General features: G+C 46.1%; 1 protein-coding gene across 3 annotated transcripts in view; it reads right to left on the bottom strand.

The window, feature by feature from the left end:
• The window catches only part of LOC126213133 (sorting nexin-13-like), a 399760-nt gene that overhangs the window by 188703 nt on the left and 183856 nt on the right, over positions 1–27201 (bottom strand). For 2 of the 3 annotated variants that reach the window (XM_049940749.1, XM_049940750.1), the window contains exon 10: positions 18191–18286. The exons of the other annotated variant lie outside the window; for it this stretch is intronic. In XM_049940749.1, coding sequence (XP_049796706.1) covers positions 18191–18286 — 96 coding nt within the window. The remainder of the gene's footprint in view (positions 1–18190; positions 18287–27201) is intronic. 3 annotated transcript variants of the gene reach the window in all.

Here is a 27201-nt window from a genome sequence, read left to right as displayed (position 1 = left end):
TTCTTCTAGATGGTCATCCTCAAAGAGTTGATTTTTAAAGGAGAGTCAAACGCTCTGTGATTTAAGAAATTCATCGTACATTCTCTCACACAGTTCATCTTGTGTAAACGGAAATTTACTTTGAAAGTAACGCTGTTCAAACTACCATTCGCAATATTTTCACGTGACCTGTTAGAAAATGGTTCGCTTCAGCAGTTGCCAGATAGCGCCAGATAATAGGCATAACTGCGCTTGCGCAGCTACGATGACAGAGGAAGCCCGCATATTCATACGAGTAAAACATTAAAAGATCTTGCATTATGTCATAAAAGAAACAAGGCATCACAGGATACTTCAAGAGCATTGGAATTTCGTGAACCATACTAAAATCATATTTTAGCTTAATGCCATACAAGCTAGAAGATGGAAAACGTGCACTATAACATATTTTAGACTTCCGTAATTATGTGAACGTATTTTAATTCATTTGATACCTCCCTGCCACAAAAATCCGCTTTGTTTTCATTTAATGCGAGAGCAATAAATAGAGAGGAAACAGCAAAATCACTAAACATAAACACGGGTCACGTGGAGACCCCCCACTACAACTCAGACTGCTCTTTGGATCAGCCTCGGATCTCCGATATTTCCGAACCGGGGCAATATTAGATAGTGGCACCCAGCCACACGTCTGCAGCCAGAAGCGGGAGAAGATACTATTCATACGCGACTCAACTGCGTATGCACAAGAGCCCGTCCGCAACTGCTCAAACGAATCTAATGTAAGCAGCTGTCACGTCACGCTCATCAGAGGCAATTTGTTGTTAGGAAGCATTGCTTAGTCTTCCCAAAGCCTTTGACACACTTTGTTGTAGGCAAAAGCTTGTATCGGCATTGTTTTATTGTTGTATATGGCGTATTTCCTTTGCGACTGCAGTATTATTCTGTAGAAATGGGATACAGTAATACCCTTTGTTAGAGTATCGGTTCTTACCAGTGAAAAATCACAAAAATTTAACTGGAAACTAAAACAACGAAAAATTCCTGGTTTTCTCCCAGATGAAAAAATTCCCGGGTTTTTCCCGGATCTCCCGGTTGTCCCAGGTCGTATACAGCCTTTCCCGATTTTAAATCAATTATTGTAAAGCTAGAAATGAAGTCTAACAGAACAACGGTCACACCATAGTACTGAGGAAGATTATCGCGTTGAAAGTTGACCACAGTGCACAACACTATAAATGGCAACCGTGTCGACTCAGAACAGAGGCACCACTGAATCTTTTCCAGCCTTTCACAGATGCAGTAACAGTCTCAAAGGGGCACACAACTTATCGAAGACCTGTACGTAGGCAAGTAAATCGCAATGGGGTCGGCGACACGTCCTAACAGTCACATTATTATCGCTGTCGGTGACAGCTCCAATGTAATGACCGAGCTGATGCAAATTAGCAGCTTAAGAATATACGTTGCGGGCTTCCACGGTCAGTACGTCACGATCTAAGCCATTCCTGTGCGTAACATTTTGTCTCCTAATGCTGCAGACATCAACAGAGGCTGTAAAGACTAGAATAGCCATTTCAAACTTAAAAAAGCGCAGCATGCCAGATTGTTACACGCCGTCCAGCCACATTAATGCGACCGCCTGCCAAAACCTGAATAACGACCATCTGCCGAGCGGACTACTGTGGTGGCTACAGGAAGAAAGTAAATGAGGTTCTGGGAGGTACCGACAGGGATAATGATGCGTGTCGACTACAGTGACACTGCCAGCTGCTTTACGTTTTTTGGCTGAGGATCCGTGGCACAAACAGCCCGATCGAGGTGTTCCTACAAATTCTCGACCGGGTTTAAATCCGTGGCATTTGGTTGCCAGGAGAGTACAGTAAACCCATCCTGTGCTCTGTAAACAATGCATATACACTCTGAGCTGTGTTGTCACACAGCACTGTCATACCGAGGAAAAACTGCATCTAGGAGTGGACGTGGTCCCCAAAGATAGATGCGTACCCGTATTGACCCACGCGCCCTCCAAAATGACAATATCGCCACGGGAATGCCACAAAAACATTCTCCAGGTCGTAAAGCTCCTCAATCTTGCCCGGACCCTTCCGACGATTGTCGCACCGTGCTCGCTTTCAGACATTTCGTGTAGTATGAGATCTGTTCAAAAAATTCTGGAACTTTGTCCACAGGATTTTTCTACGCTTCCCTTTTACTTATTGTGCACAGTCTCCTACGAAATACTCTCCTCCACAATTGATACACCACTCCCAATGCAGTTTCCACTTCTGGAAGCAGTATCGCTATGCTTCTTGCCGGAACACACGAAGCAGTGTTTGTGACTTTTCTTCATCTTGTCTACTGTTGCATATCTTCATCCTTTCAACGCGATTTTCAACTTCAGAAAAAGAAAAATAGTCTGCAGGGTCCAGGTCTGGACAGTACATCGGATGACGCAGCACAATGATTTCATTTGTTGTGCAACAGTCACAGACCAACAGGGATGACTTTGCGGGTGCGATATCGTGTTCCGAGAGCACGAATTGTCTCACTACACTTCACTTCAGACCCTTTCCTTCTCACGCGTGTCACGTGTCTCAATAGTACCATCGATTAACAGTTTGCCCCTGTGGCACAAATTCGTGATGAACTAACCCTCCAAAGTCAAAGATAACTATCAGCACAGCTTTGACAATTGATCTGATCTGACAAGCTTTTTCATCCTGGGGAACCTTCCTCGACCCACTGTGAAGATCGAACATTGTCTCAACGTCATAACTGTGTACCCATGTCTCATCACCAGTTACAAGTCCGTTAAGGAAAACTCATTCTCATTTGCGTGATCCAATAGCTCTTCACAGATTGTGAAGCAAAGGTCTTTCTGGTCTCGACTCGTGGGCTTGGGGGACGAACTAAGCGGCAACATGATGCATTCCTAGATGGTGTGTCACGATTTCACGACACAATCCAACTGAAATGTTGCATTCTTCTGCAATCTATCGGACAGTCAGTCTTCGATCGGCACACACAATTTCACGACCGTCAGCTGTAGATGCCAAAGGGCACCCAGAATGAGGATCATCTCTAATTTATGTCCCGTCATTTTTAAACCGTACGAACCATTCGTAACACCGAGTACGGCTTAAGCACTCGTCACTGTAGGCTTCCAGCATCACTCGGTGTCTCTAAAGGGATTCTCGAGTTTCACACAAAATTTAATGGAGACAATCTGTGATACAGAATGTTCTACTTGATACACCACTTAACAATAACTACCCGACATACAACAATGAAACTTCTGGTAGTTACACACTAAACATAGGCACGTGCAGGGATGCCAACCACATTTCACTCCAATGCACCACTGGCGCGAGATTACGAATGTTTTCGAATTTTTTTTTTTAACCGGTCCTGTACACACCAGCGGCAATCTGTCACCCAAAAAGGCCACCTGCCATCAAACACCAGCTGCAATACTGGTGCACTGACGAACGTCAGTCGCCACGGGTGCACGAACGAGGCGCGTGCTGTGGAGGCCTCCATATAGAAACAGCTGCTGAACATTCAATGAGAACACACTGCTCTTCGCCCTTCTGTTCACCCGGGTGGTCAGTTCCTCAACAGCTGCACATCTATTTGTCTGCACACATCGCTGCAGTCAACATTCACCCATCACCTACGGCCTGTGGTGCACCACAGTTGTTTTGGCCCCTATTTTGGATAGCACCATTTTGCCGTGCGAAGTGCACTTTAACCACGGCAGCGGACTAAAGGTTTACTAACACTGCCATTTGGAAATGCTTCCACAGCCCCTGGCCAGAAAGCTCACTATTGTGCCCTTCTGGACTTCAGATAAATCATTCCATTCCCGCATTACGACAATGACTGCGCTTATTTCGGGTCCCCGACACGCTTTATATACCCTCCATTGATAGGGCTGCCACGTGCTGTTTGCCAGTAGCTGTTGTACACTGAAATTGAACACTGGTAGTAATCACACTGATGTGACTGTACCCGCTAAGAAGGCAGGCAACGGCCGGGACACAACATCAGAATGCACTCTAAGACCACATACACTCACTGACATGCATTATGAAGTTTTCAATGCAGAAGAATTGGTGCTGTGTGCTCTAAATACTGCAGTACGTCTTGAACTACTTGTAGCTTGTAGTGAAAAAGATAACTTTCGCCCCATTTGTAAAAAGTGACTGATCACACTGGCAGGATGCTAAAATGACACAGTATTGACAAAGTGTTAAAAATGACTATATAGGCGAATGCATACACTACGTGACCAAAAGTATCTGAACACGTGGCTGAAAATGACTTACAAGTTCGTGGCATCCTCCATCGGTAATGCTGGAATTCACTACGGTGTTGGCCCACCCTTCGCCTCGATGACAGCTTCCATTCTCGCAGGCATACGTTCGATCAGGTGCTGGAAGATTTGTTGGGTAATGGCAGCCCATTCTTCACGAGTGCTGCACTGAGGAGAGGTATCGATGTTGGCCAGTGAGGCCTGGCACGAAGTCGGCATTCCGAAACATCACAAAGGTGTTCTGTAGGATTCAGGTGAGGACTCTGTGCAGGCCAGTCCATTACAGGGACATTATTGTCGTGTTACCACTCTGCCATAGGCTGTGCATTACGAACAGTTGCTCGATCGTGTTGAAATCGTCATCCCCGAATTGCTCTTCAACAGTGGGATGCCAGAATGCTTAAAACATCAATGTAGGCCTGTGCTGTCATAGTGCTGCACAAAACAAGGGGTCCAAGCCCCCTCCATGAAAAGCAAGACCACAACATACATCACTCCCTCCGAATTTTACTGTTGGCACTACAAATGCTGGCAGATGACATTCGGGGTCATTTGCCATACCCACACCGTGGCATCAGATTGCGACATAGTATACTGTGATTTGCCACTCCTTCACATAACATTTTTCCACTGTTCAATCATCCAATGTTCACGCTCCTTACACTAAGCGAGGTGTCGTTTGGCATTTACCGGTGTGATGTACGACTTATGAGCAGCCACTCGACCGTGAAATCCAAGGTTTCTCACCTCCCGCCTAACTGTCACAGCACTTGCAGTGAATCCTGATGCAGTTTGGAATTCCTGTGTTCCTGTATGACGGTCTGGATACATGTCTGCGTATTACACATTGCGACCCTCTTCAACTCTCGGTGATCTGTCAGTCAACAGACGAGGTCGGCCTGTACGCTTTTGTGTTGTACGTGTCCCTTCACATTTCCTCTTCACTATCACATCAGAAACACTGGACCCAGGGATGTTTAGGAGTGTCGAAAACTCGCGTACAGACGTATCACACAAGTGACACCCAACCACCTGACCACGTTTGAAGACCACGAGTTTCATGGAGCGCCCCATTCTGCTCTCTCACGATGTCTATTGACTAGTGAGGTCGCTAATATGGCTTACCTGGCAGCACAGTGCACCTAATATGAAGAAAGTATGTTTTTGGGGGTGTCCAGGTACTTTTCACCACATAGCGTATTTCAACACCATAAAGTATCTATGACTGCTGCTTGCCACAGCAGGAGTGTACAACAATCCCTCACACATGCAGTCAACTTTAAACAGAAACTATAAGCAGCAACATTAACAACTAGCTTAAACAACAAAAGACCAAGTGTGGTCTGAGAAAAACAGATCAACTGGCGGTAGCAGATCATACAATGAGAGCTGCGAACCATCAAATTCACTTCTCCAATCCTACGGTTTTATCAGGATTCAATAATTACTATGTGAAGATATACAGAAAGGACAGAGACACATGTAAGCAGAAAAACAGCTCTAACAGAACTAGTAAAGGATTGAAATTGGACAGGTTCTAGGCTTCAATGCTAAGTAAAGCAACCAGTGCCAACTCTTCCGTATTACAAGCTCCACAGCTTCCACTGGTGGGGCTCGTGGTACTGGGCAGCACACTGACAGTGTCACAACCCGACAACTGTGAGGGTTACAGATCAGAAGTGAGGCGTGCGTACTTGCTTTCAATGCGCCGGCAGCGATTACGGTGTCATCTCTAACTCGCTGTCTGCGTACGCTCGGATACTCGACTCGCCGATCTCCATCACTGCCCATTTAACAGAAAACTTGTCATTCCAGTCTGTTGTCAGATACAAGATGACTAAACCAGCATAGAAAGGGGAGCGAGTATCGAGTTCAGAATTATAACGGTGGACTCACGGCATTCACACTACGTACAGAACTGAAACTTCCAGGATGATTAAAAATTGTGCTGGACCAAGACTCAAACTTGTTGTGCTCTGGGTATGATAACTATAAGGGCTACTACTGCAACTCACATCCTTCTGAATTTGCTTAGTCTATTCATCTCTTGGTCTCCCTCTACGATTTTTTCCCTCCACGCTGCCCTCCAATACTAAATTGGTGATCTCTTAATGCCTCAGAACATGTCCTACCAACCGATCCCTTCTTCTAGTCAAGTTGTGCCACAAACTTCCTGCTCCCCAATCCTATTCAATACCTCCTCATTAGTTATATGATCTACCCATCTAATCTTCAGCATTCTTCTGTAGCACCACATTTCAAAAGCTTCTATTCTCTTCTTGTCCAAACTATTTATCGTTCACGTTTCACTTCCATACATGGCGACACTCCATACAAATACTTTCAGAAACGACTTCCTGACACTTAAATCTATACTCGATGTTGAACAAATTTCTCTTCTTCAGAAACGCTTTCCTTGCCATTGCTAGTCTACATTTTATATCCTCTCTACTTCGACCATCATCAGTTATTTTACTCCCTAAATAGCAAAACTCCTTTACTACTTTAAGTGTCTCATTTCCTAATCTAATTACCTCAGCATCACCCGACTTAATTCGACTACATTCCATTATCCTCGTTTTGCTTTTGTTGATGTTCGTCTTATACCCTCCTTTCGAGACACTGTCCATTACGTTCAACTGCTCTTCCACGTCCTTTGCTGTTTCTGACAGAATTACAATATCATCGGCGAACCTCAAACTTTTTATTTCTTTTCCGTGAATTTTAATACCTACTCTGAACTTTTCTTTTCTTTCCATTACTGCTTGCTCAATATACACATTGATTAGCATCTGGGAGAGGCTGCAACCCTGTCTCACTCCCTTCCCAACAACTGCTTCCCTTTCATGTCCCTCGACTCTTATAACTGCCATCTGGTTTCTGTACAAATTGTAAATAGCCCTTCGTTCCCTGTATTTTACCCCTGCACCTTCAGAATTTGAAAGAGAGTATTCCAGTTAACGTTGTCAAAAGCTTTCTCTAAGTCTACAAATGCTAGAAACGTAGGTTTGCCTTTCCTTGACCTAGCTTCTAAAATAAGTCGTAGGGTCAGTATTGCCTCACGTGTTCCAACATTTCTACGGAATCCAAACTGATCATCCCCAAGGTCCGCTTCTACTAGTTTCTCCATCTGTCTGTAAAGAATTCGCGTTAGTATCTTGCAGCCGTGACTTATTAAACTGATAGTTCGGTAATTTTCACATCTGTGAACAACTGCTTTCTTTGGGATTGGAATTATTATATTCTTCTTGAAGTCTGAGGGTATTTCGCCTGTCTCATACATCTTGCTCACCAGATGGCAGAGTTTTGTCAGAGCTGGCTCTCCCGAGGCTATCAGTGGTTCTAATGGAATGTTGTCTACTCCCAGGGCCTTGTTTCAACTTAGGTCTTTCAGTGGTCTATAAAATTCTTCACGCTGTATCAAATCTCTCATTTCATCTTCCTCTAAATCCTCTTCCATTTCCATAATACCACCCTCAAGTACATCGCCCTTGTATAGACCCTCTATGTACTCCTTCCACCTTTCTGCTTTCCCTTCTGTGCTTAGGACTGGTTTTCCATCTGAGCTGTTGCTATTCATACAGGTGGTTCTCTTTTCTCCAAAGGTCTCTTTAATTTCCCTGTAGGCAGAATATATCCTACCCCTAGTGAGATATGCCTCTACATGCTTAGATTTGTCCTCTAGCCATTTTGCACTTCCTGTCGATCTCATTTTTGAGACGTTTGTATTCCTTTTTGCCTGCTTCATTTACCGCATTTTTATAGTTTCTCCTTTCATCAATTAAATTCACTATCTCTTCTGTTACCCAGGGATTTCCATTAGCCCTCAGCTTTTTACCTACTTGGTCTTCTGCTGCCTTCAATATTTCATCTCTCGAACCTACCCATTCCTCTTCTAGCGTGTTTCTTTCCCCTATTTCTGTCAGTCATTCCCTAATGATCTCTCTGAAACGCTCTACTATCTCTGGTTGAGAACTAGACACATGAAAGAACAGTATTTTATCTACACGCCCTATTTTTCCATGTAATTTCCATCCCGTTCTATGGCCTTCGTCCAGCACAAAACGAGGTCGTGTACGCCCTGTCGGTACCAATTCTTGTCTTGGTGGTGGAGCCAGTGCTTCACTGTGTGAAAGACCTCATCATCCTCAAAATGTCTTCCACAAATGACATTCCTTGATGGCCCAAACAAGTGGAAGTCTGAGGGGGATAGGTGAGGGCTGTAGGGCGGATGGGGTAAAACTGTCCAACCCTGCCTTGCGATGTGTTCAGCAGTCCTCAGACTTGCATAGGGCCGAGCATTATCGTGTTGCAGCAAAATATCTCCCGGGCTGCTGTGGTGCCGAAGTTGCTGGAAGCAGGTCCAGAGTTTTGTTAATGTGTCGACATTTGCTTCTGAATTAATGGTACCACTTCTTGGCCACATATCAATGAGAATCACACCTTCACAGTCCCAGAACACGGTGATCATGACATTGCCAGCGGAAGCAGTTGCTTTGAATTTTTCTGCTGTGGGGAGTGGGAATGGTGCCATTCCATCAACTGTCATTTCGTTTCGGGCTCAAAAGGTGAACCCAGGTTGCATCATGTGTCGCAATCTGGGACAAGGCGGCCTCCTCCCCCCCCCCCCCGCCCCCCCCTCCCTCAGCTTCAAAATGTTGCAACAAATTGAGACAAATGTTTTTTCTGTGCAATTTGTGATCCATCATTAGACACTGCGGAACCCATCTAGCACACACTTTTGAGTATCTGAGAGAGCGGATAATTGCATCTACACTTCTGTTGCCGATTGACAGCTGCAGCACCAACTGCCGAGTCGTAATGCGTCTGTCCTTGTGAATGACAACATCAGCTTGCTGCAACACGTCTGGCGTGACAGCTGTGATGTGCTCCCCGACCACTGCAAATCGTGGAGCTCTGCCGAACCGCCTTCTGACAATCTCACTCTCCGTGCCCAGTTACTAACTGTGCTTCTGTCGACAGCAGATGCTCTGTAGACTTTGTACAAGCATTTGTGAATATTGCCCCCAGTTTCTTTCTCTGCAGTGAGAAATTCAATGATGGCACCTTGCTTGTAATGTACATCACCTACAGATGCCGTTTTGAAACTGTCCTGCAGCTACGCTATCTGTCAGAAGTGACAGAAACGTGGCGCCCTCACTCGGGAGCCTTCAAATAATACATATGTAACGTTTCACATTCGTAGCATTGTTTTCAGCTGAGGAAAAAAAATGCAGTGCTTTACTTTCTGGGAAACTCTCTTATTTACCAGTTGGTTAGCAATGGATACCATTTCTCTTTAAACACACACACACACACACACACACACACACACACACACACACACAGTTGTTTCAGTATACACATAAAGGTATGTATATGTGTACACGTACAAAAAATTTCGAACTCTACTGTAAAGTAATTTATTAAACAAAAATACAAACATTTTGTTTGGACTGGACAAATTTTGTATGTGTCTTGTCCGAAGTGTGGACTGTAGAATCAAACTTTTTCCAGAGATCACACTTCCTCTTATGGAGCAAATTTGCAATTGCATACAATGCATGACTTAATTTTTGCCTCACACACTTCACAGTTTGAGGCCCTCTGATGCTGAGAGTTAGTTATCTTTCCCCCATCAGTGTTACACTAAAATAGCAAGCTACTGCACTGAATGTCAATGGTTTACACTCCTGTGTGTTTTAGTAAGAGGAAATCCGTCAAAGAGTTGGAAGTGACTTCAGCACCACTGTTCTCAGACTTGTCATGCTCTTGCCACTACAAGGTGTCTGTTAAGTCATTCCCTATTTTTAAACAGTTATAATTTCTTTATTTATGAATCACTTTTCTTATAACTACTTTTTTCTTTAGAAATAGCACTCCTTGAAGTAGTGTCTAACATTTTTTTTTTTTCTTTTGTGTCAGTTGGAAAGTGCCGCCTGTGTTGAGTGTGAAAGAACGGGTCAAAATAGTACCTTACTATGAGGTCTGAAGATCTGTGGTGCGAGAACAAAGGTGCTGGAGGGCTGAAAGATAGATCCGTGCAACACTGAATGCAAAAAAAGTTAAAAAAATTGCCATTCCAAATTAGTAACAATGGGGAGTGTCGTTAATGCAAAACGATCGGGAAATGTGTCAACTTTGAGGACACCACAGAATATTGACAAAGTTTGTGAAACGTTCACGAGGAGCCATAAGAAATCACTGCATAAAATATCTAGTGAAAGTAGTCTTTCACATTATGCGGCTGGAACAATTCTTAAGAAAGATCTCACTTTTACATTGTGGAAGCATATTACGTGGAACAATTCTTTTCTGCTGACTGCGACAGAAGAATACAGTTTGGAGAAATTTTTTTGGGTTGGAATGGAGGTTGGCCTGAACTTTTTGAGAATATTCTGTGGACTGATGAGGCAGTTTTCCATGCTGCATCATTTGAAAACAGGCATAACTGTCATTATTGGGCAGCCAGAAACACACACAAAACTGTTGAATAAGCACAGGGGCGTCCACAAGTGACAGTATGGCATGGTATCGCGTCATCTGAAGTTGTCGGTCCTTTCTTTCTGGGGAACAGAATGAATGGCTAAAGACTCATAGAAATGCTGCAAGATCGTGTATGGCCAGTAATTTTATGATGGAACAACCGACAGCTTCACTTCATGCTGGACAGAGCTAATGCACAGTTTGTGTTGCGGGTTGATATTTGTAATTATAGACACTCTGGAAATATTGATTATCCTAGAATTAATGTTTTATATTCCATGATGTATGGTCCTTGGAGAGAAATAAATTAATGTTGTATTGGAATCACAGTGTTGTGTGTCCATAATAGTTTGCAAGTGACGCCCACGAATGCCTTCACGATCACTTCCCTAGCCGTCGGATTGGCAGATGTGGAGCACACGAATGGCCTGCCGAGAGCCCCGATTTAATGCCTTGCAATTTTTTCTCTGGCTGTTGGCTATGGGGGAGGTTTACAAGAGGAAACCGCAGAATGTGGATGAACTGGAAGCAGTAACATCTGTGGCATTGGCCAATGTTCTACTTAACATGTTGCATGCAGCAATATCACACACATCAATTCACTAAAAAAGTGCATAGAGAATGCTGGAGCTTATGTTGGTTGGTTGGTTGGCTGTTTGAGGTTTAAGGGACCAAACAGCAAGGTCATCAGTCCCTGTTTCAAATATGCTCCATTCCGCTAATGGGACATCTCAGTAAAGTCAGAATAATAAAACGGAAAAAGGGAAAAACGTAAAAGGGCAGTCACGTTGTCATTGGTAAAAAAAACAAAATGAGGGAAGTCGGCAAAGAGAACGAACCCAACACTATGCTGAAGCAGCATAGGCAAGACCACCTGTGACTTAAAAGGTACAACTGCTATAATGTAGAAAGTACGTATGGGAATAGAAAGACTAACCAAGCCTTAAAAAAAAAGGGTAAAAACAGAGTAAAAGGGGAGGAAAAGAGGATTTCGGTCAGGGAGGTGAATCAGGAATCTCCAAACACTGCCTACAGTGGGAGACACCCAAACACTCACCGCCCTGCCCCAACACCAGAGAGAGATTAAAAACCTTAAAACTGAGAATAAAAACCACTTTCCCGGGAGGAAACCGAGAACCAGAGAGACCATCCGGGAATCATCAGCCAACAACAAAGGTAAAGTGTGGGGGAGTCTGTACTTAGCACGCAGAGCCAAAAGAAGGGGGCATTCAACCAAAATGTGGGCCACTGACTGGAAGGCTCCACACCCACATAACGGGGGTGGCTCATCACACAGAAGAAAACCACGGGTCAGCCTGGTATGGCCAATGCGGAGACGACACAGTGTGGTCGAGTCCTTTCGGGAGATGCGGAAGGAAGAACGCCACGGGCCTGGTGTCACCTTAATCACACGAAGTTTATTAGACAGGGGAGTAGCCTCCCAAGAATTGGCCCATGACTGTGCGAAGTGGGATTTGATGTGAAGCCGTAAATTCGCTGCAAGAGGGGTTACAGAAAATGGGGTGTAAGTAACTGCTCCCCCAGCCAAACGATCAGCGAGCTCATTACCCGGGATACCCACATGGCCAGGGACCCAAAGGAAGTCAATGGAACAAGCAGCACGGTGAATATCAGCGAGATGGTCTGCCATCAATTCCGCGGTAAACACCCCACATGTAGGTGGCAGCAGATGACTTTCCGTTCCAACAGAGGACGTGAAGGCATACCCAACATGATCAGCAGATTTAGAGCCATCAGTGTAAAAAACAACAGCATCCCGAAACTCCCATAAAATTTGACGGAAAAAGGAACGGAACACCAACGGGGGGATGGAACCTTTCGGACCTCGGCGGAGATCCATCCGAATTCGAGGCCGAGAAACTAACCAAGGAGGGGTGGAGGGGAGGGAGCGAGGAAGACAGGACAAAGAAGGAAGCAGAAAATCACGGCAAAGAGACGCAAGGCTCAGCCCAACCGGTAAACCCGCCCGAGGGCGGGAGTCGGGTGGGCGACGTCCATGGTCTGGGAACAGGATAGAATAGGAAGGATGAGTGGGAGAGGAACGGATAGTGAGGGCATAAGACACCAGAAGCTGGGACCGCCGAACAGAAAGGGGGGGATCCCAGCTTCAACCAGGAGACTATCAACAGGGCTAGTAGGGAAGGCACCGGTGGCCAAATGGATACCACGATGGTGGGGTGGATCCAGCACGTGCAGTGTGGAAGAAGCAGCTGAACCATAAACTTGACAACCATAGTCCAAGCGAGACAGAACTAGAGCACGATAAAGTCGGAGGAGGGAACGGTCCGCACCCCAAGAGGAGTGGGCAAGGAAGCGAAGGACATTGAGTTTACGGAAACATCCTACCTTCAGGAGTCTGATATGGGGCAGCCAAGTGAGCTTGTTGTCGAAAAGAAGACCCAGGAAACGAAACTGTGGGACCACAGGCAATCGTTGTGCAGCGAGATAGAGCTCTGGATCAGGGTGGATCGTAGTATGGCGACGGAAGTGGACCACCCGCGATTTTAAAGGAGAGAATTGAAACCCGTGTGAGAGGGTCCATGCAGAGGCACACCGTATAGCCACCTGGAGCTGACGTTCTGCAGATGCCATCGAGGAGGAACTAACCCAAATGCAGAAATCATCCACATACAGGGCAGGGGCAACCAAGGGACCGACAGAGGCCACAAGTCCATCGATAGCAATGAGGAAAAGGACACTCAAGACAGAACCCTGTGGGTTGCCCGTCTCCTGGGCCCGTGGAGAACTAAAAGCAGTACCAACTCAAACTCTGAATGACCGATGGATCAGGAAATGGCGGATAAAAATCGGGAGTGGGCCCCGAAGACCCCACTGATGAACGGTAAGTAAGATGTGATGGTGCCAGGCCGTGTCATAGGCCTTCCGAAGGTCAAAAAACACTGAAACCAAATGGCGGCGCTGGGAAAAAGCCTGCCGAACTGCGGATTCCGAGCGAAGTAAATGATCGATTGGAGATTGTCCCTCTCGAAAGCCACACTGGTAAGGGGACAATAGATCCCGAGATTCGAGGACCCAATTGAGCCGACAGGCTACCATCCGTTCAAGTAACTTACAAACAACATTGGTCAAACTAATTGGCCGATAGCTGTCAACAGATAGGGGGTTCTTACCAGGCTTAAGGACAGGAACCACAATGCTATCCCTCCACTGAGAAGGGAAGTCACCCTGGAGCCAGATACGGTTAAACACCCGAAGAAGATGTTGCCGTTGTGGAGCACTGAGATGTTGAAGCAGTTGGTTATGAATGGAATCTGGGCCAGGGGCCGTATCATGAGAAGAAGATAGAGCAGAAAGAAATTCCCATTCAGTAAAAGGTTCGTTGTAAGATTCTGACTCACAAGTGGTGAAACATAAGGTGGGAGCTTCAGCCCGCTGTTTTTGATGAAGGAAAGCAGCTGGATAGGAGGCTGACGCTGATGCCACTGCAAAATGGGTCGCAAGATGTTCTGCAAGGACTAATGGATCAATGGATCCGTACAAATGCCATCTGGGAGGTGAAGGCCTGGGAGGGTGGACTGCCGATGGCAACCTTGGAGAGAGCGAAGTGTAGCCCATACCCGTGACAGAGGGACAGTAGAACCAAGGGAAGAAACGAATCGTTCCCAACATATCCGCTTGCTCTGTTTGATTAAATAACGGGCTTTAGCGCGAAGGCGTTTAAAGGTAGTAAGGCTGGCTACGGATGGGTGCCTCTTAAAGTGTTGCAAAGCTCGACGGCGATCACGGATGGCAATGGCAATGGCCGTACTCCACCACGGGACTTGCCGACGACGAAATGGTCCAGATGAGCGCGGGACAGCAAGGCTAGCAGCGCGAACAATCGCGTCAGACACGTCACGTAGGACGTCATCAATACAACCCGACAAAGAGGGAGAAAACACTACCTGTGCAGTGTATAGAGGCCAATCGGCGCATTGGAAAGACCAACGAGGTAACCTGTCCATCGGGGAGCGGGAAGGGAGTGTGATAATCGACGGGAAATGGTCACTATCACAAAGGTCATCGTGTGACGACCAGTGTAATGAAGGTAGGAGAGAGGGAGAAGAAAGAGAAAGATCAATGGCAGAAAAGGTACCACGACCGGCACTGAAATGAGTAGGGGAGCCATCATTAAGAAGGCACAGGTCGTGGTCTGCAATAAATTGGGCACAGGTCGTGGTCTGCAATAAATTGGTCTATAAGAAGACCTCGTCTAGATGGAAAGGCACTGCCCCACAAGGGATGATGAGCATTAAAATCCCCAAGGAGGAGGAAGGGAGGAGGAAGTTGCTGAAGAAGGGCAGTTAAGGCAGCAGGTGTAAGAGTCCTGTCAGGAGGGAGATAAAGATTGCAAACTGTGACAGCAGAGTCTAAGTGGACCCTAACAGCAACCGCTTCCAATGTACTTTGGAGAGGAATCCACGTGCTAGCAATGTCTGTACGGACCGACGTACAAACGCCACCAGAAGCCCGCAAGGGTCCGACCCGATTTCGACAGAAAACACGGAACCCACGGAGGGTCGGTGAGTGAGCATCAGTAAAATGAGATTCCTGGAGAACCACACAAGCTGCAGAGTAGGACGAAAGAAGGGATTTCAATTCCGGAAGGTGACGATAGTATCCATTACAATTCCATTGGAGAACCACAGAACGATGGTTTAAATGAGGGCTGAACACGCTAAATCCAGTCATACCGCCGGGTCCCCACCCGTCACCGACAAGGAGGGGGCGACATCCATGAACGACAGGTCAGAATCCGGTTGTGAAGTCGGGGGAGGGACCTCCGGTGACACCAGAGGCTCTTTGTCCCGGGACTTATGTTTCTTCTTCTTTTCAGGCTGAGATCGAGGAGGGCTGTGTGGCATAAAGGAGCCAGCTGCAGCAAGATCAGGAACAGAAAGAGACCGGGCGACCTGGGGGCCGACAGACCGCGGCTCTCGCGGTCGCCGCGCGGCAGCAGACCTTTGACCTGGAAGGTGCCGGGAAGGGGCATCCCGGGAGAGGCGCCCTTGACCGGCAGACGTCAAAGGAGTAGGACACTTCTCCGGCTGGGGAGGGGGAGCAGCGCCCAGAGAAGAAGGTGTGGGAGCTGCAGGGGAGGGGGGGAGGAGTGGGGTCCGGGATGGGGGTAAGGAAGGGGGAGGAAGGGGTGTAGATTTAACCAAGGCGTAACTAGATGTCATGGACACAGGGTGCAGTCGTGCATATTTCTTACGGGCCTCTGTGTAGGTTAAACGATCGAGGGACTTATACTCCTGTATCTTTTTTTCCTTCTTATATACTGGGCAATCTGGTGAACGTGGAGAATGACTACCATGACAATTTACACATACAGGAGGGGGAACACAGGGACTCCCCTCATGGAGTGGACGTCCACAGTCACCACAGAGAGGAGCCTGTGAACAGCGGGAAGACACGTGGCCAAAACGCAAGCACTTAAAACACCTCATAGGAGGTGGGATGTACGGCTTCTACGATTGTCTTTAGGACCCTTCTGAACACGCCAAACAAAGTGAACACCCCGCCGTCCGAGATTGTCCCGAAGTTCCTCATCAGTTTGAAGGATGAGGTCCCTGTGAAAAATCACACCTTGTACCATATTTAGAGACTGGTGGGGGGTTATGGACACAGGAATTGTGCCAAGATGGGTACAGGCACAAAGGGCCGCAGATTGGGCAGCTGAAGCAGTTTTTATCAGCAACGAACCCGACCGCATCTTGCTCAGGGAGTCCACTTCGCCAAACTTGTCTTCAATGTGTTCCACAAAGAATAAAGGTTTGACACTGGTGAAAGTATCTCCATCAGTCCTGGTGCAAACTAGATAACGGGGGAAAGGTTTGCCCCTAGACGACGGGCCTGACCCTCTTCCCAGGGGGTAGCCACGGAAGGGAAGGCCGAAGGGGCAAGAGAAGCAGCACTTGAGGAATCAGTTCCACGCAGAGAGACAGCCGCAGAAGAACGGCCAGAGTTCTGGACCCGTATGCGTTTCATTTGCATAGCGTCTGCCCTGATACCACCCACTCCGATCAGGGGCTCTCCTCACGGGCGCCACCCAGCCACAGCAAGGGCCGTCTGGCACGGCGGCCATTTCCGGGAGTTCCGATGCTCCAGGATGACGAGCAACCACTCCAAGGCATGCATGAGGAGGTCACAGCTCAGGTATCAGAAGTGTGATCCCTGTGTGTTCAGTGGGCTCAACCAAAAGGGTACATAGCGACCCCACCACACGGGCTGGCTACCGTGCTGGCTATGCACCCTAGTATCAGACGACGACGTGAAAGAAAAGGCGGAATGTACTAGGACGGCGCACGTCGGAGACACTAGGTAAGGTGCTCTTCCCCAAATGGCTCACACTACGGAGGAGAAATTTTGTAATGGAGGTCAAACCCCAGAGGGGGGACCAAGGAATGCCAAAAGGAGGAGATGATTATGCAACAAAGCCGAATTGGAAAACCAACAGAACCAGGAGGATAGCGGGGCCAACATAAGCGGGGACACCAAGAGAGGGAGAGGAGAGGGCGAGGGGAAAGGAGCAAGGAGGGGAAAGGAGGGGAAGGGAAAGGAAATGCAGCCCGGGAGAGAAAGAAGGCTGCAATGGCTCAGGGCGCCGTGCTCGCCACGCACGTATCCACAAAAGAGTTGTGGAGCCCCTGGGGGATGGAGCTTATGTTGAGGTTAAAAATGACACAACCTCAGAATGATGTTTTTTTCACAAAAGGAGTTCTACAAAAATTGGTTCATAAATTAAAAAAATTATAACTGTTTAAAAATAGGGAGTGACTCCTCAGACACTCTGCCAAAGGGAAGAATGCCAGCGAGTACAGCAATGATTTAATGGTGACAACTCCACTTGATTGTACGCAACTCTCAACATTCGACTCTTACTCGCTCTGTTTCCGATCTCTAGCACAGGTACATATAGACAATTTGACTTACTAAACTTGTTTGAGTTGAAACTAGTAAGTCTTTCTACATTCTGATGTCTTCAACATTAGGAAAGGAAATCATAAAACAGAAAAACATGCCTCAGACAATGGCCTATTGCCAATAAAACAAACAAAAAAAAAAAAAAAAAAGAAAAGAAAGTATAATAATATCACCAAAGACCCAAAGTATACTCATCCACAGAATTGAAGCACCTGCCCACTTCCGCAAGCAGAGCACACAGAAAAGGCAGCCGGATATCCTTCCACTGGTACAAGCAAACAGGTGAAGCCGCAAGCAGACACCCAAAGCACCACATTTGCAAAGCAGACACAGAAGAGCAGAGCAGCCGAGCCCCTCCGACAGCTACGACACTGACAGCAGAGAGAGAGAGAGAGAGAGAGAGAGAGAGAGAGAGAAACACACATAGACAGATAGGCAAATTCAGCTCTCTTGCCGTACCTTCCGGCGAACCCGAGTCCGGGGGGACGGGCACGGGCACGCCCAGGCTCCCGTCCACACTGGCACACGTTGGGGTGCAAACTACCCCATCCGATCCTGCACATGGCCACAACTCTGCTGAATGGCGAGCTGTGTTACTGCTAAGTACTAGACCGTACACTAAAACTACATACTAACACTACACAGTACACCACGACACCAGCTACACGTAAAGTACTCAGAACTATAAACACTACCGACACAGCACAAATATCGACAGTTGTAATGGCCCGATACGTCGAATTATATTACGTACAGTGTTATTTATGACAAAAGGAAAAATCGCATCAGAAAACAGTAAGATTACAAGGACACAGAAAGGCGTCAGGAGATGAAATTTCAGTACTGATTATATTTACATACAAAGGTAAACACCACTAACCCAGTTTTCACAAGTATCAGTTCCTTCCTCAGATAGGAGACATGGATAGCTTGGAAAGGAATGAAAGGTCGCTTAGGCCCCAGTTCAAGAGAGAGGGAAAGCCTGTGTGTGTGTGTGTGTGTGTGTGTGTGTGTGTGTGTGTGTGTGTGTGTGGGCGCGCGTGTCGATTAGCTTTATATATTACGAAACACCTTCTTTTGAGGAATGTATGAATAAAACAATATTGTATGCTAGAGGTAAAACTAATGAGGCAGGATTATTTGAAATAAACTGGCCTTGTGTTTGAGATGATCTGAATCTCCATTTAAATCTGCTTATATACTCCGCAAGCTACCGTACGGTGCAGAGCAGAGGGTATCTTGTACCACTACTAGTCACTTACTTTCCTGTTCCGCCTGGAAATAGAGCAAGGAAAAAAAGATTGTCTATAAGCCCCCATTAGAACCATAATTTCTCTCATCTTTGTGGACCAGAAATGTATGTTGACAGGAGTAGTAGCACTGTGCAGTTGGTCTCGAGTATCAGTTCTTAAATTTCTGCAATAGTGACTCACGAAGAGTATATTTTCTCCCGGGTAGGGATTTCCATTCGAGTTGACAAAGTATTTCTGTAATATTTTCACGCTTATCGAACCTACCGGTAACAAATCTAGTGGCATACCTCTGGTGGGGATCCCAAACATTCAAGCATTACTCGAGAATGGGTCGCACTAGTGTTCTATATACTGTCTTCTCTACAGATGAGTTACACTTTCCCAAAATACTCGCAATAAACAAACTCGAGCATAACTAACAACCTGGAGTGCTCATTCCATTTTGTATAAAATTGCAATGCCTAGATTTTTAATTTATGTGACTGTGTCTGTCAGCACATTACTAATGCTGTATTCCAATGTTATAGGGTTGTTTTTCCACACTAATTTACATTTTTCTAGATTTAGAAAAATCACATCCATTAGAAATTTTTGTCCTACTCATCTCGTATCCCCCTAGAGTCAGTCAATGACAACACCTTCCTGTACACCTGCACACTAGAGCCTCATCAGCAAACAGCTGTAAATTACTCTTCACTCGGTCTGCCAGAACATTTATGCACACAGATAAGAGTGGTCCTCATACACAGCTGTAGGGCACTCCTGACGATACCCTTGTCCCTAACGAACACTTGCTATCAAGGACAACGTACTGGGTTCTACTATTCAAAAGGTCTTTGAGCCACTCACTAATCCGTACATTCAGACCTTCGCCAATGGTCTGCGTCAGGGCACCGTGTAAAACGCTTTACGGAAATCTACCAATATGGAACTCGCCTGTTGCCCTACATTCACAGTTCGCAGGATATTGCATAAGAAAAGGACAAGCCGAGTTACACACGAGCAATCCTTTCTAAATCCGTGCCGATCTGTCGACATGAACTTCCCTGTCTCGATGAAATTTATTGTATTTGAACTTCCAGAATTCTGCAGCAAACAAATGTGAAGGATAAGAGTCCATAATTATACAGGTCAATTCTTTTACCTTTCTTACATACAGGAGTCACCTGTACTTTTTTCCAGTCGCTCGGGGCTTTGCCCTAGGCGAGACATTTGCAATAAATGTAAGCTCCGTAAGCGACTTGTCACACACATGACTCTCTGTAAAACAGGACTGGGAGTCCATCCGGACCTGGAAATTTACCTATTTTTCACTTTCTCAGCTACTTTTCTAAGGCAGATATACCTATATGTCCGTTACGCGGACTCTGTGCTACAGACGATGACTTGTTTGTACGACCTTCCTGTGTCAATGATTTCTTAAATGTGAAACGTAAATCTTCAGCTTTCCTTTTGACATCACGTGTTTCCACAACAAACTCATCAATGAATGGAACTTACTGATTTTACGTATGACCAGGATTTTCTTGGGTTCTCACCAAAATCTGGCACTGGGTGTGACAGTGGAAGTCATATGCTTTGCTTCACACAGTGATGACCTGGCAGATGCACAATTTTCTACTAACTTTTCTATATCAGCATTTGCACATTCTTCTTCTTCTTCTTCTTCTTCTTCTTCTTTTACCAATAGTGCATCAATCCCTGTTTCATCAGCAGTTTCTGAATTTGATTATTAAACCATGGAGAGCCTTTTCCATCCTCAACCCTTTCGCTGCTGTGGGCATGCACACCAGTTACGCTACGCCGTTCCCCAGGTGCTGTTGGATGTATAAGTGCTGTTGGATGTATAAGTGCTGCTGTTTGGGCTTTCCTACACTGCCACGGATATCAAAGCATCCCGAGCCGCCGACCTCTCCCTGCTACGGTCGAGATACTTCCATACCTCGGTGAATACAAAAGTTTCAAGTATTTACCACATAACGTATGTGCCTAATTGCACGTTATCATTTGCAAAAAAACTTATATTGATATCTTGAATCATTTATGAGATACGATGATTGTTACGATCACGTGACTGCACATGACCGTCCCTCAGATATAAAACCTAATAACTTTGAAACAAAATGAGATGTCATTCTGCTCACCATTTTAAATATAATTTCAGTATCTTTTTTATCTACATTCCATTCACTGTGATGTATGAGCTAAAATCAACCATACTCAAAATTTACACAAAGCATTTCTACCTCTACAAACTCTAATTTACTTAATTTGATGAAGCACAGTAAGTATGAGTGATAATGGAAAGAAGTTAAATTCTTTATAGAGTGAAGAGATCGGCCTGTAAAATGTACAGAAACAATTTTTTTCACCTAATAGTTTTCAAAAAATCAAATGGTAAGTATTTCATATTGGCTGGAATGCCATCTCTCGGCACAGACACCGTCATCTGGTGAAATGTATACCTCCAATACAAAAGCTACCTCGCCACGGAATGCAAAGAGCACATCTTTAGCTGTGAAACGGTTAATGCACTTGCTTGGCACACCCATCTCCAGAGCATGATTTACAATCAGTTTAAACTTTGCTGTGATTCTTCCATGTCTGTTGCACTGGAACTAAATGGTGTCAATACAGTGTCTAAATGGGATCCTAATACATGGTTACCTGCTTTTTTCTAGTATAAATACTCTCTTAGCCTTCTTGACAGATTTATTAATTTTAGTAACCATCACCGTGATGATGATGATGATGATGATGATGATTGGATTGTGGGGCACTTAACTGCGCGGTCATCAGTGCCCGTACAAAGTCCCAATTTTTACACAGTCCAATTTTTTCGCAGTCCAATCTAGCCCATGTCACGAATGATGATGACGAAATGATGAGGACCACACAAACACCCAGTCCCCACGCAGAGAAAATCCCCAACCTGGCCAGGAATCGAACCCAGGACCCCGTGATGCAGAGAGAACAACCCTAGCCACTAGACCACAAGCTGCGGATCCTCGCCACTACGATGACATCACGATCACTAATCCCTGGCTCTATAGTGACACTGTCAATAAGGTTTGTAGCTACAAATCTGTTTATGCCAATCTGTTTATGAGCCACCTGGAGGAGATCTTCGTAGTCTCCCAAAATGTCAAACCCTTAGTCTGGTTCAAATTCATTGATGGCATCTTCATGATCTGGACTCAGGGCCAGGACACCCTATCTTCATTACTTCACAACCTCAACACCACCTCCCCCATATGCTTCATCTGGTCCTCCTCAACCCAGTATACAAGATTGCTTGATGTTGACCACCTCCTCTCTGCTGGCTCCATGCACACATCTGCCCCCATTAAACCCACCAACCACCAACAGTACTTGCGTTTCGACAGGTGTCATCCCTTTCACACAAAAAAAGTCCCTCCCGTACAGCCTTGACAGACAGGCAGTATGCCCCAGGAACTAGTCCACAAACAGATTTCCTGTGCCATTTCCCCACAAACAACCAATCCCGCCTCCCAAGAACCAGCTACTAAGGAGTGCCCCCTTTGTCACCCAATACCACCCAAGACTGGAACAACTGAACTACATCCTCTGTCAAGGCTCTGATTACCTATCATCGTGCCCTGAAATAAGTGACAGCCTACCCGAGATCCGTCCCACCACTCCTGAAGGGGGGCCCGCCACCCACCGAACCTCCACAACATCCTAGGCCGTCCCACGGGCTTACCCTACCCAATAAGTGGCCGGTCACCTGTGAAAGCAGCCACGTCTTACACCAACTCTGCTGCAATCATTGTAAAGCTTTTTATATTGGTACGATAACAAACCAGCTGTCAACCAGTAAGAACAGCAACTGTCATACTGTGGCCGAGAGCACAGTAGACCAACCTGTGCACAACATGCAACTGAACGTAACATTCTCGATTTCAATTGCCTAATCACTACCACAGCCGTATGGAGCCACGTCTCCACCACCAACTTTTACGAATTGCCGAGATGGGAGTTATCCTTAAAACACATTCTTCGCTCTCATAATTATCCTAGCCTCAAACTACAGTAATCTACAGTCCCCATACCCTCCACCCAACAGTTTCCACCCCCACATCCACTCATCTCCACCCTCTTCAAAGTACATCACAACCCCTTTGTGTGCCACCCTCTGTCAACATACCGACCCACCCTTTCCCCTTCCCTGTTCCTCTCATTTTCCGCTCTCTGTCCCTCCCCCTCTCCCTGACACACTGCCTCCTTATGCTGTTCCTGGCTGTCTCCAGCCCCTGCACACCCTGCCACGCAGCATTCTGCTCTCACCTCTCCCATATCCTGCTAACCCATACCTTTCCCTGCCCCTCTAGACTGCTGCTTTCATTCTTGTGACAGCTGCATTCCGGTCCACACTGACGCAGATGGCAGTCACATTTGTGTGACGTGTGCTTGCTTGTATGAATGAGTGTGTGTGTGTGTGTGTGTGAGAGAGAGAGAGAGAGAGAGAGAGAGAGAGAGAGAGAGAGAGAGAGAGAGGAGGAGGAGGAGGAGGAGGAGGCAGGGGGTGCACGGGGGAGGAATGTATTTTCTTTTCTGAAGAAGACTTTGGGCGAAAACTAAATGTGTAAGGACTTTTCAGTGTGTCTGTCTGCAACTCAATGTGTCATCTTTACAACGAGTAGCGATCTATCCTTTTTTTATACTGTAGATGTGTTTCATTATTTGGCCATCAAAATATGCGATTATGGAGAACACTATAACAGGCAGAGTTCAATTCTAGTATGAAATTCCTGCTCTCAGCTTTGAGCCACTGCATCACGTGTGCCATCAAGGGTTTACAACCTGTGGTGCGCGTACTGTAAGACCTTCGGTACACACACCGTCAGATTATTTGACTGGTCGCTCTAACGAAGTAGGCGAGTGTCAGCAATATGTCTCGTGGTCTTATTGTGGCGTGTTTATCTTCTGCCGTTAGGTCAGACGATAGAAATGTAGAAATGCCCCTTGCACGCTTAGAGTAGCAGATTGACGGTGACCAACTTTAAACAGAACTTGATTAATTTTCACACACGTTTATTAAAATAATAACAATCATAAACTTTACTTAACTTGATTCTGGACGCTATTTACAATTGACAATCTTTAGTTCCTTTGGTCTTGGTACGTTAATCTTATTCTCACATATCTCTGATACTTGACAAAGTGTCTATACATTTATCTTCATGGCCATGTACAAGAATATGGTAATCTTGTTAGGCGCAGACTGAACTTGACTATAGACTGGTACAGACTAATGCAGACTGTTACAGACTGGTACAGACAAATGCAGACTGTTACAGACTGGTACAGAGAAATGCAGACTGACTAATCGGAGGTCTGTACACTCGTTATAATACCTCGCTCGTTCATGTATCACTGCGCGAGTGTGGTCCGTGAGGAGAAAAGGTTCTACGTTAGCAGCAATCTCATTGGGTGCGTTACATATTAATACGCGGATCGGCAGAAGCAGAATTCGGTCCGTCTCTATGGCAGCGCCATCTCGTAGTGCGGAGACAGACGAGCGCTGTGCCTGCGCTGTTGTGCTTAGCGGGGCGCGCTCTAGTGGGAAAGTCGTGTATGCGCTGATCGTGCGGAACTATGTACACAACACAACCTCTGCAACATATATTCTATTCTTCACTCCATCAAGTCATGACATCATAGCTCATACACGGATGACCTGAGACATTACAACCACCTGCTTAATAGCTTGTTTGTCCATCCTTAGAACAAAATACATAGCTGAGTCTGTGTGCCAGATATCTGACAGTTTATTGACAGGTTTGTGGCATTAAATGTCTGGACACGGGACACGTAATTCGCACAATTACAGGCCTCCGACTGTCGTATACGGTGATGTCGCCCGATAGTGACCAGACGGGTTCCTCAGGATTTACATCAGGCAAATTTGGTCGCCGAGACATCGACGCGAGTTCACCACGATGCTCCTCAAACCACTGTAGGACGGTCCTGGCTCCGAGACACAGACAACTGCTGAAAGATGACATCACCGTCGAGGAAGAAAACCACGAAAAGATGCAGGCGGTTCGCAGCTGTCGGCGTGTCTTCGATTAGTACCACGTGTTCCGTACAAGAGCAGGAGAATGTGTCCCCGTGGCATAATACTGCTCGTACCACGTTGCGTCCGTGGTGCGCTGTATATTTCCAGCCACCATTCACCTCAATGATGGGACGAGGGGAGATGACCGTCGACCTGGTGAAGCAAAAATGTGTTTCACCCGAGCAGCCGACACATTTACACTGATCGACGGTCGAATCCCGATGGTCCTGTGCCCACTGCAATTGCAATTGACAATGTCATTGGGTCAACACGTGAACACGTACGGGTGGCCTGCTGCAAAGGTTCACGTTCGACAATGTACGACGAACGGAATGCTCCGAAACACTCGTGCACACACCAGCATTGCGCTCTTTCGGCAGAGATGCCACAGATCACCATCTACCCTTCTTTGCAGAGCGAGCCTCCAAATCCCACGTTCCGTGAAGAGTCACGGATGCCCAGTCATTTAGCACCTTGCAGTAATTTCACTGTCCTGCCTCTTTCCATATGCAGGGTGTTACAAAAAGCTATGGCCAAACTTTCAGGAAACATTCCTCACACACAAAGAAAGAAAATATGTTATGTGGAGATGTGTCCGGAAACGCTTACTTTCCATGTTAGAGCTCATTTTACTACTTCTCTTCAAATCACATTAATCGTGGAATGGAAACACACAGCAACAGAACGTACCAGCGTGACTTCAAACACTTTGTTACAGGAAATGTTCGAAATATCCTCCATTAGCGAGGATACGTGCATCCACCCTCCGTCGCACGGAATCCCTGATGCGCTGATGCGGCCCTGGAGAATGGCGTATTGTATCACAGCCGTCCACAATACGAGCACGAAGAGTCTCTACATTTGGTACCGTCGTTGTGTACACGAGAGCTTTCAAATGCCCCCATAAATGAAAGTCGAGAGGGTCGAGGTCAGGAGAGCGTGGAGGCCACGGAATTGGTCCGCCTCTACCAATCCGTCGGTCACCAAATCTGTTGTCGAGAAGCGTACGAACACTTCGACTGAAATGTGCAGGAGCTTCATCGTGCATGAACCACATGTTGTGTCGTACTTGTAAAGGCACATGTTCTAGCAGCACAGGTAGAGTATCCCGTATTAAATCATGATAACGTGCTGCATTGAGCGTAGGTGGAAGAACATACTGACGAAACTAAAATGAGCTCTAATATGGAAATTAAGCGTTTCCGGACACATGTCCATATAACATCTTTTCTTTATTTGTGTGTGAGGAATATTTCCTGAAAGTCTGGCCGTACCTTTTTGTAACACTCTGTATGCTGAAAACAGTAGCACGTGAACATTCGACCCGCTTCGCCATTTTCGAGATACTCAGTCACAGGCTCTGCACAATAATAATCTGTCCTTTGTCAAAGTCATTTATCACAGTGGATTTCCCAATTTACAGTCCGTATCTTCACTAGAGTGATCCCCTATGCACGTCTGCTCCACTTACATAATTTTGTTACCGTGTCGCTTGCCCACTGTGCCACCAAGTGGCATCCGACGCATTGCTGTGGGCAGTGGTCATAATGTTTTGGCCGTTCAGTATACCCGAGAACTGGAATCGCACATCTCAACCGACTCAAATGCGTAGTGATAATAGCAAAAGTGTTAGGATGTTTTGTCAGGAGGATAGCCTTGTACGGAAGTAGAACTTCAATAATAAACTGGTCGAGCTTGGAGATACCGGAAGCTTTTGACATGTGGTGCTGCAGAAGAAAGTTGAAGATTAGACAGGTAGATCAAATAGCTAATTAGGAGCACTGAATCGAAATGCAGAGTCAAAAAAATGTCTGGCGCAACTCGATTAAGAGACGGGATCGATCGATAGGACACATCCTAGTGCATGAAAATATAGTCAATTTGTTAACAGAGGGAAGTGTCCGGGTAGACCAGGGCCTGACTACAGTAGCAGCATGAAGTTCATGTAGACTGCTGTAGTTATGCAGAGATGTCTAGTCTTACACAGGACAGACTAGTGTTGAGAGCTGCATCATACCAGTCTTTGGTCTATCTTAACAACAACAACATGGTTTTCTTACCCTCACAGCATTACAGAGGCTGTGTCTAATTTGATATCTCATGACCTCACATTCTCAATTTTACATCTACAAACT

The sequence above is a fragment of the Schistocerca nitens genome, chromosome 11 (assembly GCF_023898315.1).
Source record: "Schistocerca nitens isolate TAMUIC-IGC-003100 chromosome 11, iqSchNite1.1, whole genome shotgun sequence".
NCBI lineage: Eukaryota > Metazoa > Arthropoda > Insecta > Orthoptera > Acrididae > Schistocerca > Schistocerca nitens.
This window is presented reverse-complemented; position numbering and strand designations above follow the sequence as displayed.